General features: G+C 39.9%; 1 protein-coding gene across 3 annotated transcripts in view; it reads left to right on the forward strand.

Moving 5' to 3' along the window:
• The window catches only part of LOC116322587 (triple functional domain protein-like), a 106,694-nt gene that overhangs the window by 12,230 nt on the left and 77,773 nt on the right, over nucleotides 1–16,691 (forward strand). For 2 of the 3 annotated variants that reach the window (XM_039619558.1, XM_039619556.1), the window contains exon 2: nucleotides 2,199–2,252. The exons of the other annotated variant lie outside the window; for it this stretch is intronic. In XM_039619558.1, the coding sequence (XP_039475492.1) occupies nucleotides 2,199–2,252 (54 nt within the window). The remainder of the gene's footprint in view (nucleotides 1–2,198; nucleotides 2,253–16,691) is intronic. 3 annotated transcript variants of the gene reach the window in all.

Below are 16,691 nucleotides of genomic sequence, written 5' to 3' on the forward strand. Positions count from 1 at the left end.
TAAGCTTATTTAGTTTCACAGAGGAAATGACTAATTTATTAATGTGTACTCTAGTGCACGTCGGGACTTTGTACTTATATTTATTTCACTTTTTCCTAATAGACAACTCTTTGACAAAGGCAGAGAGAATTCTTAACAGATTCATTGAGGAGACTCAAACATAGATTTTTCAGAAGATGAGAGTCATGTGAGCCAGATAGGAGAGGTGAGAACCCAGGAGGAGCCACACGAAGATTAACAAGATGCAGTGGCAGATGTAATAGAGAAAGACACAGGGCCACCTGAAATCTGTCGTCCTATCTGGTCCAAAACCAACATTTAGGAGAATCTGGAATTTGATTTTGAGTTAAAAATAAAATATGGGTAAAATGCAGAAGTGTTTTCCAGTAAAGTAAAAAAAAACAAGAGTCGCAATTATAGCTGAATCCATGACACCTGATTGTTTCTACAAGATCACGTCTTTGCTGAAAGTTGTCAATGATCTCAATGTGCGAAAAGAACTCACAGAATCTGGAGTTCAAGCTCCTCTTGGCTAAGAAACCAGGGACAAACATGTGAACAAGACCTGAATAATACCAGTAATGAAGAGTTCTCTCCAAAAATCAAGAAAAGGAAGCCCCAACCAGATGAGAGTGTAACAAAATATGGTTCACTCCACTTGCCTGAAATGGTTAACACTCCAAGGCATTTCAGTTGTGGAATGGTTGGGTGCAACAGTAAAACATATGTGAGATGTGCCAAATGTTCCTTTGTGTCCCCAAATAAAAAAATCACAGTACTTCCTCAGATATCATAAATGAATTGACTTTTGTGAAATAGAAAGCCCAGTGCAATCACTTGTTCCTGAACCAATGGCTTACAGCTAGTGAAGTGTCAGTGACTTCTAAGTTGACCCATGATCTACATTTTTATGATATTGTTATATAAATAAGTTTTAATATCCTGCTTACAAAAATTTAAGTGGAGCATGTAATTTTCTTAAATAGCTCTTGAATTTTGTTAGTTTCACATTCGTGATCAACAAACTCCCCTTGTGCACTGAAGTACACATGTTGTAAAATTTAAATAAAATTAGTTTAAAACAATTTTGTTTTTGTAATGTGTTTTTTACCATCCCAACACTTGATTTATCTGAAAAAAATTAAAATCAAAATACTTTTTTTCCCCTGGGTCTCAGGAGGATATGTCACGGGCATGGAATGTCTCTCACATCAGTGTTCCCTTTGAAGTAATGTTGCCTTATTTATTTATGTATGAATTTGGCAAAATTAGATTTGTGTGCTGGATGTGTGGATTAGTCATTATTGATTATTTTATCCTGAATTAATTGAGCTGCTCAAACTGACATTATTGATCCCAGCTTGGCAGTTTGGGCAGACCAAATTTGTCTTAACTGTAGTGTTGTAGCATAGAAATTGCCAAGCATGCAGCTTTGCTTTTTCACATATCTGGTTGAATAATTTCATCTCCTTAAAGATGGTTTCTCAGGCAGTAGATACTATGGTATCAGCTGTACTTGGTATCTTTTAAAGGTTAATTCACTCATCAGTGCTGGGTGTCCTATATGTGTGTGAGCATATGTCTAAGAGTGTGTTTCAGAGCATAGAAAAAGAGCACATTTATGCATCTATGTGAATGTGCACGCGCGTGTGTGTTTGTACCACGTTTACATATCTTTATGGGGACCAAAAACTGGGATGTTACTATACTTGTGGGACCAACAGACCTTATGGGGACAAAATACCTGTCTGCATGAGTTTGAAGGCATTTTTGAGACTCAAAATATGTTTTTAGTGTCTATGGTTAGAGTAGGGCATTACGTTTTGATGGTTAGGGTTAGGGTATGTGGCTAGGGAAAGCATTATGTCAGTTAGATGTCCCCACTAGGATATGAAAACACAACTCTGTGTGTGTGTGTGTGTGTGTGTGTGTGTGTGTGTGTGTGTGTAGAACTGCATACAAATGTCTGATGGTGTTTAATCTCAGGGTGGGTCTGTCCAGATATGCAGATCAAAGGGCTCCTCTCGAATTGCTCACTCGCTCTCATTTGTAATCCCAAGGCTTTAATGTTTGGACACTAAAACATGATGAAGGTCATGCTGCTGCTTTAGTGGGTCACTGGGCAGTCCTTTAGCTCTATATTTCCTTCATTAAAATTTCTCTCTCCCTCTCTCATTTTTATCTCTGTCTCTTTTTAGATTGCTCTCTTCCAAAATGTGAATCCAAACTGGATGGCCCTGGTCAAACTTCAGGTAGGTCACGAGGGACTAATCAGAAATCCCTTTACAGAGGGGAATAGATGCACATGATCTCTTAACGTCCCGTGAATCTCGCAGTTAGTGATCACAAAATAAGTTATATATAATCTCATTTGTCCCACATCAAATAGAATTCCACGAAAGCCTCAGAGGTCTGTAAAATGCACATTTGTGTTTGTCAAGACTTCTATAGCCGAAGAAGGAAGGCTCACACTTAAAATGCTCTCCAGTTTAGCGTGGCTGGGACAGCATAGTTTTATAGTATATGTATTTGCGTAGGTAGAAGAGAGGCAGCGTTGAAACCCCCAAAACATAGCTCACACCATATACTATGTCCACTTTAAGTAAAATCTTGTGTTCCATCAAAGCTCTCTGTGTCCAATCCCATTACACTCAAATTCCTCTGTGCATCAGATAGCAACCATGACCTTGTTGCTTCTCATCCCTAATACCCGCAGGACACACCTACTAAAAATATATCAAGTCACACTTGCCAGGGTGATTTGTTTTGCGGTATAAGCAGGTCAGTTAAATGGCCCATATTAGTGTATGCACGTAGATCATAGATTATACCATATAAATGTGGCCCCGGTTCATTCCGTTTAATCGGTCTTGGACTAAAACACCAAAAGTGTTTGGACTGTTTCCAGAGAAAGTCTGATTTAAATTAAAGGGATTGGTGTAATCCGTGCCAGGAAAGCTGACACAGAGTGACAGGAAGTGTATTTGTGTTGTCATGCTAAGAGTGAATTTAAAAAAAAGCACATCATGTGGGGTTTTACAGAATTAGACTATGAAAAAGTGGAGAGTGTCATTGTTAGTCGATTGTGAGACACAGTTTTGACCTGATGTTTTCCAACTGGGTCATCCGGGGATGAAAAGAAGACTGCTTATTCCCAGTTGCCAGAATCTGAATGGGTGTTAATGTGAAATGATTGGGACAAGCCAGCTAAATCCTGTGAACTTTGAACTTCATTCCTGAGGCTGACACGAAAAAAATTAGAGCTGCATTGGTGTCTTTGTGTTTCTGTGAAAATCGGGCAGAAATTAAGAAATTGAGCTGCTCACGGCGAATCAGAGGTAATCAGATTGTATTGGCCGTTTATGGCCGATTGTTCATTGTTCATTCTCAATTACTGTGAAGAAAATCATCTTGCTGTTGAATTAAGTGTCAGTTTAGCAAATTGCCTGTAGCAATCTATTGCACTGTAACATGAAATTGCAGGTGTCCTTGTGGAAAAGCGTTTGTGCTGATGTGGTGCATTTTATACATGTATTGTGAATGTTAATGAAGAATACAAGCTTTTACCTTTTACCTGAGTATGTCTGCAGCCCTGTTAGATAGAAAGTGCTAGAGGGTAAAGAATTGTTTAAGCCCGTGTGTGTGTGTGTGTGTGTGTGTGTGTGTGTATATATATATCAGTGTTGGTCAAGTTACTTGAAAATTGCGGATTACTTCACCAAAAAAGTAATCTCATTAACTAAAGTAATTAGTTACTTAGTTACTTTTTAAAAACATGATACACAACCTGAATATGTAATAAAGCAATAGACCTCTAAGCCCAAATCTATTTTTTATGCATAATTCATATTAAATTGAATCAAATGGAAAGCCTCTTTTTAAAAATTGTATTATGAGTTTTAATCTTTTAATTTTATGCACATTGGATTAAGCAAAAAATTAAATTACATGCAACTGTCTTTGATTTGAAGAAATCCTTTAACATTTAAACCTATTTTCTGCATATTCCAGCATATAAAATAAAATAATGTTTTGTGTTTACACTCACTCTTTCAAATAGATGCAAGTAAAACACAGCAAAAAATAAATAAAATCAAAGATTCAGCAGCACTATGTCCTGTCCTCTTAAATCTATTTTCACCTGTTTAGCAGGAGTGGGGATATCGGAGGTTTGCCCAGTGCCGCAGCGGTTATGTCAGTGGGAGGATCCTGAGGTTTCTCTGTAAATTTCACATTCCTGTGGCAGCTTGCTAGGTGTTTACTCAGATTTGAAGTTGAATTTTTCGCTGTAGAAAGAAGTTTTATTCCCACGCAGAGTGTACAGCGGATGCTAATGTTTTTGTCACTTTTTACGGAATAAAACTTAAAGTAATGTCAGCACATCCACGCTTTAAACGCTGCATGGTCGTACTCTCTCCCACACTCCATATTTTCCATTGCTGATCTGCACACATCTGTTGCTGCCACGGGCGTCACATGCTTGTACGGCAATGTCATGAGACACTCTCACAAACAAAATCACGACGGTTTAGTAATGCAGTAACATATGGGAAAGAAACAGTAATCTAATTACTTTTTTGCAATAGTAATCCCTTACATTACTCATTACTTGAAAAAATTAATTGCGTTTCTGCCCATATATTGCAATATATTACAATTTTTCACTGGTTTTTGCAATTAAAATCTGCAAAGGTAAACTTTGTCAATATCTGTTTTATCTAATAAGATAACGTTCTCAGTCCATTCCTTTTACTTCACTCATTTTGTTTAAGATAAAATGGGATTGTCAAGCAGGCAGACTGATCAACGCTGTCATTACAGCCTGCCATAAGTATTACAAGCACCTGACAAACTCTTTGTATTACAGTCTAGTCCAACTTCATTGGATGCAAAGAATGCAAGTGCATGTGGACTACCTTACTATTGGAGATATTTTTGAACATAAGACAGCAGTAGCCATTCCTCTGTGAGATAATGAGCTGATAGTCACATGATTCATTGGCCCGTGATGCCCACATGTTGTAAGTTACAGCAATGTAGTCCTTTCTGCTGTACTCAAGCTTCCCTCATTGTTACAATTTACTTCTCCGTAGAGCCTGGGTACAGCAGTTTTCATGAAAAAATAAAATGTTGCGAGGATATAACAAAAGCTGTGGTTTTCCCACGTCTTTGTATGGATGCAGGTCTTTCCAAATAAAAATATATATAGAGAAAACCTAATGTTTTATGTTAGCATTGGTGTATGAAATGGCATCCTAATGAAGAAAAACACTGGATGAAGTCGCTCAATGAAGATATTTGCAGCATCGTGTAGGCCAAGCAGTGGTTCCATTATTAGAATCACACTTATAGCCAAAAAACAGAGCCATGTTAGGTAATATTACATAATCTGCATACAGCTATTTTTGAACAACAATAACAGCCTGTTTCATTCATTGGGAGATATGCTGCATATTTCATAGAAATTGAAGATCGATCAGTTATGTTATCATTTAGGTTTAAAAGTGTAAGTAATGCTGGGAATTGGTAGATTTTTAGGTCTTGCTTTAGTGGTGAGTGATGTTTCTGCATCCCATAAACTCATGCTAACTTTAACCTTTCCTCAACATCAACCTGCCTCGTCTGTCTGATCTGCCAGCACTCATCTGTTCCACTAGTAGCACGCAGTGCCACACAGGGGCAGGGATCCATCCTGCATCTAAATATTGGTGCTTTTATTCTGCACATACTGTGGAGGTTTACTTCCTTGCTTATATTATCACTTTTCTGTTTTATTTAATGTTTATGCAGTGATTTATGCATTATTAACAGAATTGAGCGTTACGAATTGATTTAAATTTGTCATAGAAGAGGAGATTAAAAAAATGCATCACTTACAGCCGAGATAGTTTGTAGAAGACACTTAACCACAAAATCACAAGTGTCCCCAAAACACTGTTGCATGCATATGGATTTACAGACTAAGCATGCTTAGAGTAAAGTGTTGGACTATTCCCCAGATATGCTGAGGCTCTCATTCAAATAATCATCTGCAACAGTAGCCAACTGCCAGTTTAGTCAGGATGATTTTCATCTCTTTTTCTGGCCTAATAATTTCTAGTGCAGACAGTCAACAGTGAATTAGATGAGAGCGATTTTCAGTCTTATACTTGTTGGCTGAAAAAAAAAACCCCTCCTCTCCTCCAGTCCTCTCCTCTGCTTTCCTCCATATGTTTCTGTTCAGTTTAATTCAGCTGTGAGCTCAGTCTCCCATTCTGCCCATACTGAGCTCACTGTGTGGTTCCTATTGAACTAGGCTTTGAATGCTAACCATGTGCACCACGGGTAAGACGGGCAGGCAGGCAGGCTCACTCAGACACACACACACACACACACACACACACACACACACACACACACAAACTTCTAAGCAAAGAGGAAGTGGTTTTCTCTGGAGTTCATTGGATCTTTCTTTTTTCTCCCCTGCAAAGGCCAGGATTGGAAACACTAAACTCTGGACTGTAGAGTGTGTGTGTGTTTGACTGTTTGATTGTTTACTTGCTCTTTTTTTTAAATCTGGTATCTAAATGAAGCTTTAGCTTCATTTGTAATTAACTTCAACTTAAATGCAGAGAACAGACCAAAAGGGTGAAACAAAAGGTCATGAAAGCTCTAATAAAACAGGCGGCATGAGGAGACAAATTGAACGCAGCTATACTGTAACCTAAGTTAAGTCCGTAAGTTCACACATGTACTTCCACAGCACACAACGTGTATGTTTAACATTGTGGTTTAAAGAAGAGGCTCTCTGAACCTAATTTACTATTGTAAAAGCAGATGACTAATTAATCTCCTTTCTATTGTGTATTCAAAAGTGTGCCATAACATTTTATATCTTTCAGTGTAGCTTGTGCTATAGCCTAAAAAGTGTGCATAGTGTGGTTAACATCTATATGTCTGTAACAGCTACGGCATACTTACTGTTTAGTATGGCAGGTAGACCTTATGCATGCACTAACATGGAACAGGGACTTTGCAAAGTGTAATGAATCACAGCCTCTCAATAATATCGTGGTTTAGAGTTAACTGACTCCCGTGCCGCTACATAGTTATTAGAGTTAAAATGACCAAATTCTTCCTGACAGCTACACACACACACACACACACACACACACACACACACACACACACACACACACACAAACTCGTGAGATATGATAAAAGAGAGGAAAGCCAGTTAGACTCCCTGTGGTGTCTTACACAGAGACAGCTGGACTCTGCACTCTGCAGTGTGTTTGTGTCATGTCTTTGTGAACCTTCTGTGGATTTCAGCATGTGGATGTGTGCATCCTGACCTCTTTTGTACGTGTGCGTATGTGTTTGCGCAGACGACCTTAATTGGATCATGCTGTAGAACACTGGCTGTCTTTCTTTTCTTTTTTTAGGAGCACAGCTTGCATCCTTCTGTGACAGGATATCAACATAATGATATCTGTTTGGCCGTGCCGCATTTCCGATGGCTGCAAATAATAAGACAATCGAATCCAAAAAGTTTCTTTTTCCAAACCACACTCTGGCTTGTTTAAACTGGAGCCTATTAGTGAAATGTAGTCTTGTTCTTATTTAATCCATGCACACTGTAGAGTAGATGTTTTTGTCAATTGATAATGAATTTTGAGCATAGCTTTAAATATCTGTATTACTACTCTTAAAAAGAGTTGGACAGGTTTATTGGAGTTATTAGTTACTGAGCCAAAAAGCTGTGCAATTAATTATTTGAATAAAAGGATGATGATTAAACGTGCATGTGTTTTAATGGGTCCAGTAGTTTCTGAGATTTATTTTAAAACGTAATAACCACGTAAATTGTAGGAAGTAAATGTAATTGTTTTCTGTTTTACCAAAATAAAAGATTTATTCATAACACATGGGAAAAGACCCAGGGAAACCAAGTTAACGATAAAAACGATTAAAAAAAAAAACCCGGTCCGTGGCCCGGGGGTTGGGGACCGCTGCTCTAAGGGATTTCAGAGCCATCCTGTGGGTGGTGCAGTGGTTATCACTGTCACCAGGAACTTTTCTGCTTGTACCTCTAGGTCAGCTTGAGCCTTTCTGTGCATATTCTCCCTCTCCCAAAGTCCAAAGAGATGCATGTCAGGTTATTTGGTGGTTCTAAATTGGTTGTAGGATGTCAGAGTGTGCATGGTGCACCTTGCTTTTTACTCTATGTCAGCTGGGATCAGCTACCACTCCCTCTCCACAACCTATGGACATTCAGACATCTCCAGCTACATCCCAACACTATGACCAATATTCCCTTGAGGATTAGGTCATTCATAGCTTTGGGTTTTCCTTATTACCATGCACTGCTGATAGTTTCCCTGACACATACAAACATGCATGTTAAATGCAGAAATTTACACGGCCGCGCTGTCTGCTAATTGGTTCCATCTGTTGTGAACTGTATCTGGCCTGACGTTCAGGATGTGAGTTCCTCTGCACTTTTTTTTGCTCCTGCACCGTTAACGTCAGGTCCACTCTTTTCATCAGAATCCTCTGTCTGCAAAACTTCATGTTAATAGTAATAAAATACAGATGTATTCCAGACAGCATTTTATTAGAATTTAGATGATGTAGCTCATCTTCAGCAGCCTAGATCCCACCCCGCCTCCTCCCTATCCCCCACACCATCATATCATTCTTACTTCTCACATCATTATCATCTTGTCCTCTGTCACTTAGCCGGCCTTTTCCTGGAGAGCACTGATGCATAGGAAGTCAGGGTTTCCACTCTTATCACCCATCCAATCGCCATCAACCTCTTCCCCCTGCGCATCAGCCAATTGCTTGCTGGAAATAGCCATCTCGGGGGAGGGGCTGAACAGGAAGGGGGGGGGTATACGTGTGCTTGCTGGTTGCCGCTTGATTCCAGGGATATAAAGGATGCTTGGCTGCTCCGAGGACAGAGGAATATCATTACAACGCCTGCTCCATCCTTTTCAAAAGGACCATAATTTCACGTTTTGATGCTTGAGCTGCTGCAGGAGCAGCACTGATTTATGACAAAACATCTGATTTCCTGTTCTAAAATTTCTGTTCATTCATTCAAGTGAGCAGTGGGAGCATGATGTTGGATTTGTTGATAGTAGTTGCATCTGTGCAGTGAACTGGATCATTTTCATGCTGGAATACTGTAGTCAAAGGTTTGTTGCACTGCAGAAATGTGGCAGTTGGACTATTATAGTGATACCACAGTTCAGTTCAGGCATTTAGGCACATGCAGCGAAACTAATAATGACAGTTTCTTATGAATTTGATTGGTTTATACCCTGTAGGTTTATGTTAATATGGAGTCAACACAAGATAAGAGTTGACACTCACTAGAGCAGTGTTTATAATGGAGAGAAACCCAGGTGGTAACAGCTTTAGTTGTTGAAACGAGGCTATACAATCTACTATCCTCTGGCTGGAATCCCTCCTGTGCTGGCATGCTGCTTGCTTTGTTGGTCAGTTGACTGACCTTCTGGATCATGTCTGTAAATGCTTGTAAGTATGATATGATTTAACAAAGCTAGACTGACTTATTTCAAACCCAGCAAATAGAAGTATAGGCTTTGAAATGTTCATCTATTGTTATGTTTGTTTTTTTGACGATCAATCCAAAACATATGCCTAATGCCTATTGGAAATTGCATTATTTCCATTGGCAGCGTTTGGATTCTATTAAACTCTGCTGAGCTATGCTTAGAGCTACTTCTCAGCAGTGTCACAACCACCTATTTTTGGTCTGCTGGGTAACTAATGAATGCATGTGAGTCACGAGGCCTCGCCTATCCTCTTGCAAAGGGTTGTGTTTACATAGAAAGGGGTGTGACCACCAGCGAGACCATATATAAAATCTATAAAGGTGTAGCGTATCACTTTGCCAGCAGTTCTCAACATAAAAGACAAGTAATAGAGCATTCTTGAGCTGACTTCAAAGTGAAGATACGAACTTTGAGCGAGCAGCTGGAGTCCACGGTGGTGATAAAGAGAATTTTTTTTTAGGTTTTTAGTTAAAGAGTGGCAACTTAGAGGATACCGGTGAATGTTTACCAGGGGTGCAAGTACAAAAGAGTGCTCAAGGTGGTCAAGTTATCAGCAAATGATTTATGCTCAAAGTTTGCCAACAGTGGCTAATATTAGCCACCAAAAGCTTCTGCTTGCACCTGAACAAGTAAGCCTGTAGCTGCTCGGCATAATAAATAACCTGTTCATATTACTCATTGATCAAAACATGAGCAGACAGCGAGCTGTGACCTTCTTGGCAGTGTGGAAGAAAAAAGGGTTTAGTGACCTCTAAGCTTTTAATATGTAAGCTGCTTGTCAATACGGTTTTATACGGCTGGATTATGGGAATATTAGGGTCATTAATGTTGGGAATGTCTGCTTTATTGGTTTCCTGTTACTCGTTTAAATTTTGGGAGGAAGCGTTTTTAAGTCGCGCTGTGCTAACTGAAGACAGAAACGCCTGATTTTCAAAGCAGAAAGCCACATAATCAAATCATTTTTTCCATTTTCTCCCCCCTCTCGACATGGCTGCTGATGCACGTATTCTGTGACAGAGTAATAAGTTGTCAGTGCTGTCGACGTAATTTGCCGAACCCAAGACTGATGATATTCCTTTCTTCAAACGTTAAATGAAAATGTGTTTTTTGAATGACGTCCAGAAATCAAACACCGTAGCTGAATACTAAAGCTCAAGACGAAAGCGCTCAGCCACTCGCAGGTTTTCCCTGAGGATGCTGTGTTCCACGTTAGCGGTGTTATGTGCTGTATATGTTTAAAACATTTAAAATATATACTTTAAGGGGGAATATTTTATACATCATGGCATCTTGGTACAAGAGCCTTTCAGTTTAGAGAAGGAAACGAGAGCAAGATGCCAGAGTGTAGGCCCAGGATGTTAAAGAAATCATGCAAATATAATAATTAACTTGGCCACTGTAATTAGTGGCTTTAGGCGGATTAAGACTAATCAGTTAACAATTCCAATTCATGGCTTTCATGTTGAAAGCTTCGAAAAGATGTTGGAGCTTAAAAAGTGATATATCTCTTTGTTTTTCTGCTGGTAAGGAGTTTCCTCCCAGAAACCTACTGCTAATTGAATAAATGCTATCTTCTCAGTTTTAAAATATGTTTATTCCTACCAATGAATAACTGATAAATGCATCTAGTGACCCCTACTGTGTGAGTGTAAAGAGTGCAGGGACTTGCGTTTGTCCCTCCCCCTCTCGTTCTCCCTTTTTCTCTCACAGTAATACTGTCATTTTATGTGTTATTTGCGTGTAATGCTGCATATCTGCTCCGTGTTTAGTTCATAGGTGCGGTTTGTGTTTGTGTTTACTATAGAGAAGTCGCGCTGCTAAAAACAGAAAGCACGTATAACATGATTGTGTGTTGCATCCTATCTATATGTAGTCAGGGTGGAGTCTGGATGCAGATGTGGTTCTGAGTTGAGCATGAATTTGAGGCCCCAAAGTCATAAAAGACCCAAAATGAGATGGCTAGAAGAGAGCAAATTATGAGGAGGCACAAACAAATCCTGAAGTCTTCTTCTGTCTTTTCTCTTATCGTCCCCTACTCTTCGCACCTCTACCCCTTACTTTCTCACCCCCCCTTTCCTCTCAGAGGATGGTTACAAACTGAGACAGGCAGGAGCCTGAACAAACCCTGGAAACGTCTAGATGAGATTAGATTTGGGACTGCTCAACTGTCTAAATTGATGTGAAATCTTTCCCTCTGTAGAAACACTGTTGTAAATCAATTGGCAAGTTGCAAATATACTCCCACCAGTAAGTGCTGCTTATTCGTTGCATGCGGGTATTTTGGCACTGCAAAATGTTGCTTTGTGCTCATGCAAAGGAGTGTTTTTCTGTTGTTTTTTACATCATTTATCTGAAGCAGAGAGCAAACATGTCACTTTTCTCCTCCTGGTGACTATTGACCACTCTGTTGGGGGGAATCTGTGCATCACTTGGGTATCCATGCGTGTACAGTAAGTCAGATGTTCCATAAGATAGCGGCCTGTTTTTCTAAGCCAGTTGTTTTTCAGGGCTGTGATAACACTGGATAACCATGGGACCCGGTCGGGGCCTCCTGCTGTAGCCCCGTAGTTCCGTGTTTGCTGTGTGTGTACTCAACAGGACACTGGTCTTTGTTGAGGACAAGTCTAGTGAAAATCTATTCACTGGGGAAAAGGGTTAGAGGCGATGGGGAGAGGGAGGGTATGATTGGAAATGACTGGAAGAGACTGTTTTGGATTGGGGAAAAAAAAGGCAAGGAAGGGCGGCGGTGTGATAGGAGAGGGGTAACAGAGAGGGGATGTGCTTAGGAAGTTGGCTGCAGAGGAGCGAAGGATGACAGGAGAAGAGAAAGTGATGCATCTGTGCAACAGGAGCTCCTAAACAATCCACGCAAACTCCCCCTGGATTACATTGACACACGCGCACAAATATACATTAGTAACAGTAACGTGCACACACGTGTCTTTCTGTGTCTTCCTCTGGGAGCAGGCTCTGACTGCCGAGCTTGTAAACAGGAACTATCCTGCTTTTAGCAAACTGGCAGCCCTGCAGGTGCTTACACACGTCATCAAAAAAAAAAAAAGCTGGATTCGCCTGTGATAGTTTTTATCTGTTTTGCTGGATTTGTTGAGACACAAATTGCAGGACCTGATTCTCTGTTTATCATTCAGTGCTCTGTTAGAGGTTTTCATTACAGATACTGTTTACAGAAAGAAATTACCAGTTGGCGAGCTCTCTCAGCAGCACTTCATTTCAGATTTTGTCTGTTGTTTTTTTACCTTCCAAAAGCATCTACCAAGGGAAAGACTGGACAGTAAGCCACTACTGGATTCTTTTAAGCATTCCTTTATTTATTTTTTAGCTTGTTTACTAACAAATGTTTTGCAGAGAGTCACGTTCGCAGCTTTATCTCAGCGAAGTGTGCCAGACGTCTCCGGTGCAGAGTCGAGCGTCATCAGGACGCTCGCGCTAATGACTAGCTTTTAAAGCTCGTCACGTGTTAATTGTTAGTTTTGTCCCTGAGGTTTGTAGGAGTAATTAATCCTATTATCAGAGCTCAGCTGTCGCTCTGTTAGTGCTGCCGTCAGCCCAGGTCGTGAGTCGGCTGATCTGATAGTTCTGCTGTGAAATGGGATGTTTCTTTCTGTGCCGTTCCATACAAGAATGCACTTATTGCTTACTGTGTGTTTGCATTACGCGTGTCCAGTATTTTGTATTGAGATAAATCACCATCAGTTTGCAAATTCTGAGCACATTTTAATGAACACACTTTTACTTTCCACAAAAAAACCCCACTTTTCAGCATGTTTTTGAAAACCTGGGATGTAAACACACCCGTCTCTAAAGCAAGGGTCAGTTTCTGTTGTTTAAATGTGATACTCGATGTAAATAAAATAGATGTGACAGTCAGCACAAAAAAGATTTTTCATAGTTCATGTTTGAAATCGATTTTTTTACATTTTCAATTTAAAATAACTGAATACAATTCAGTTGGCTACATACTGACATCAGAGGATAGAAACAAAGTACTGATCCCATCATGCTAGTATCAATCAAATACAATACCAACATGGATCACGTGGTTTTATCAGATATATATGTAGATGGCGACCATGTGACAGCCCACTTTTGCTCTCCTACACTTTAACAACCCACATTTTTGCACTTGCACTATTAAAGTATGTTGAAGCATCAGATTTGGAAGAGCTCACAAAAACAAGTGCCTTCCCTATCTCTCTCTCTCTCTCTCTCTCTCTCTCTCTCTTCCGCTCCTCACCTCTCTCTCCCACCGTCTGACATCATCGTTTCAAGTCCCATCTGCTTCAGGCCACAACTGTCTTGATGAATGAGGGACAGCTGACACGGTGTTGTCTCGAGCACTTTCTTTCTATCCTTCTCCTCCTCCTCTTTCTCTTTTCTGCCTCCCTTTCCTCTGAGGCAGTTAGTGACACATCAGACCACAGCGGCGCTCGCTCTCTCCTCTCGTCCCTCTCGCTCTCTCCCTCCTGCGCCCTGCTTGTCGAGTGTTATTTGGTCTGCTGTGTTTTATTGGCCTGTTTTTGTTGTGCAGCGGGACAATCGGGTGGTTTGGTTTGAGGAAGCTGATGAATGGCGCATCCAGAGCAGTACAAAGCGTCCTCCTCCCCGCTTCATTGATGTGTTGATGCGGCTCAGCTGGCTGCCCAGTGAGTTCGTACTGTGTACTGTTGTGGGTTTGCAAGCAGACAGATGCGCATGGGCGCTCAGCACTGAAAAGGACATTCAATCTTCTTTATAGTCCCTCAGCCAGTGACTGCTTCTCTTGTGGTCTTTCTGTTCTCCTTTGCCCTCCCTCTCCCTCTCTCTGCTACAGTAGCTGTGTAGCATGTAACATGGAGTCTGTTTGGAGGTCACAGAGACGCAGTCTAAAGGCTACAGGAAGCCACAGTGAATAGTTCTTTTGGTGAATACATTTCTATGAATGAAATTCTACTCTAAGTGACAACTTATTAACGTAGATCACAATTAGCTTTGGATGCCCAGCCTTGGTATAATATCCTGATATGGCAGATATGACTGATATATCAAGTATGTATCTTTTACAGCCCGACCGATAAACATCCACTGTATCGGATGTTACTGTTTCTTGTCTTTCAAACACACGTATTTCCCTAATGTTTGTAAAGTGTACGTATTTATGAGTCCTTTTTAAGATTAAGACCGTTTAAAAATATTCTTGTTTTAATATCACAACAATTCACGGATTTCTCATTTATCATCTGCTTGTGGTGTTTGTGATCTCTTTTCAAGATGTGTTGCCAACAAAGATGTAGCAGAACGCCCTTTGTTCAACAATCTAGGCAACATCAACTGGTTGAAGGATGTTTCTCCCGTCTCTTCTTTACTTTTTACATTTTCATTTATCTGAGATTATAAATGTCGATACTGATAAACTGGGAAATAGCTAATACTGGTTGATATATTGGTTGAGCTTGAGTCGCTTTTAATTATCATTATTATTATTATTTATTATTATTTTTAAACATAACCAAAGTTGACCCAAAGTGCTTTCCCGTTGTAGCGATCCACGTGGGCCAAGAATATACACAATATGTTGTCCAAACACAGAATATGTTGCACACAGGACTACGAGTCAAATTTAAAATATGAAAGCTGCATTAAAGTTAATACAACAAATGAATGAAATAAAAGGTACAAATATGTATCACTTCCTCTTAACAACCATTAATTTTTCCAGTAGGACCAAATAAGGATATTTTGATTAAAGCACAAAGCAGTTCTGGACGGATTTACCTCCCTGTTTGACACACTGTTTGTCACAGTCGTTGCTTATCAAACGAGTGAGTGAACAAGAATGAACCAAGTTGTGAAGAAAAGGAAACTGACAGGAGAAAAACAAAAGGGCAAAGAGAGCTAATTAACTAAAGTGATACAGTGTAAAAATTACATTCAAAATGTTAATACAGACACAAAATGTGTGTGCAGCAATTAAATTCATAACTGCTGCTTTTTTCTATTCCCCCCTCTGCTTGAAACAGATGAAATGTGATCCATAAGAAATACAAAAACTGCAGTTAGAAACAATCCGGGGGAAAAACAATCCGAATGAGAGACTTTATCTAATAACTGTCTTCAAATAATTTACTTTTTGTATTCAGTTATCTGTTAAAGTATAACAACACAATTAATATTGACCTAATATACTGACATATACACATTGTGGCAAATTTCAGTACCTCAAAAACCTGGGTTAATTGTAATTAGCATATTTATAGAAAGGCGACACAGTCCATGTCTAGAAGGTAATGCTATTGGCTGTTAGGTTGTTGTATATCTACAGCTTGAAAGGCCTGACCTATTACACACACTCATCTGTCAGCATGTCACTGACTCCCTCACTGAGAGGTGACAATCCCTCTCAGTTATTTATTCCAACAGGATCAGTCACATATATGTGACCTGGCCTTCTTGCTTTCACATGCAGCAGGGACAGACCTCCCTTTCAGCTCACAGAGACAAGACGCTGCCAGCTTTCACGCTCTAAGATAATACTTGAAGATCTAAACCAAAACAAAGCACAGTTAACCCTCAGGTTCTGTGCGCTTAGGTAGATAACTATTTAATTCAAAACCCCAGAGAACACATTCAGCACCTCGGAGGGTATAAATTCCTCACAAGGTAGAGAAAACTGAGAGGATCGCTGCTTTTCGAAGCTCCTATGAGACCCCGGGTCGTTATCTGTGACTCTGGATATGGCTAGTCTGACCGTGTTGTTCCGGTTGCACTACATGGGCTTTCTCAGGGACAGGAAAGGTCGGCTGACAGCGGAAACGCATCAGGCAGCTAACAGAGTAGGTAGGTGCACCCAGAAAGTGCTGCTGAGAGAATACTAAAGATGTGAATGTTAGTATTCACATTTCTTGTCTTTTTTATGGCTTTTGTGTCAAAAATGTCTGCACATGCTAACTTTCAGTGTCATGCTTCATGTCTAGATAAAGTCTTTGCTGCGGCTTGAATGCTGATGCATGCTAAGCACACTTTTGGTTGCTGGATCACGTGTTTTTGAGCCTCTTATTTTTCAGTCTTATCTAAACTTTCTTCACAATTTGTCAAAAAATAAAAAATGCAACAGTTTGCATGGGTATT

Source organism: Oreochromis aureus, linkage group 11 (genome assembly GCF_013358895.1).
Source record: "Oreochromis aureus strain Israel breed Guangdong linkage group 11, ZZ_aureus, whole genome shotgun sequence".
In the NCBI taxonomy this organism is placed as follows: Eukaryota; Metazoa; Chordata; class Actinopteri; order Cichliformes; family Cichlidae; genus Oreochromis; species Oreochromis aureus.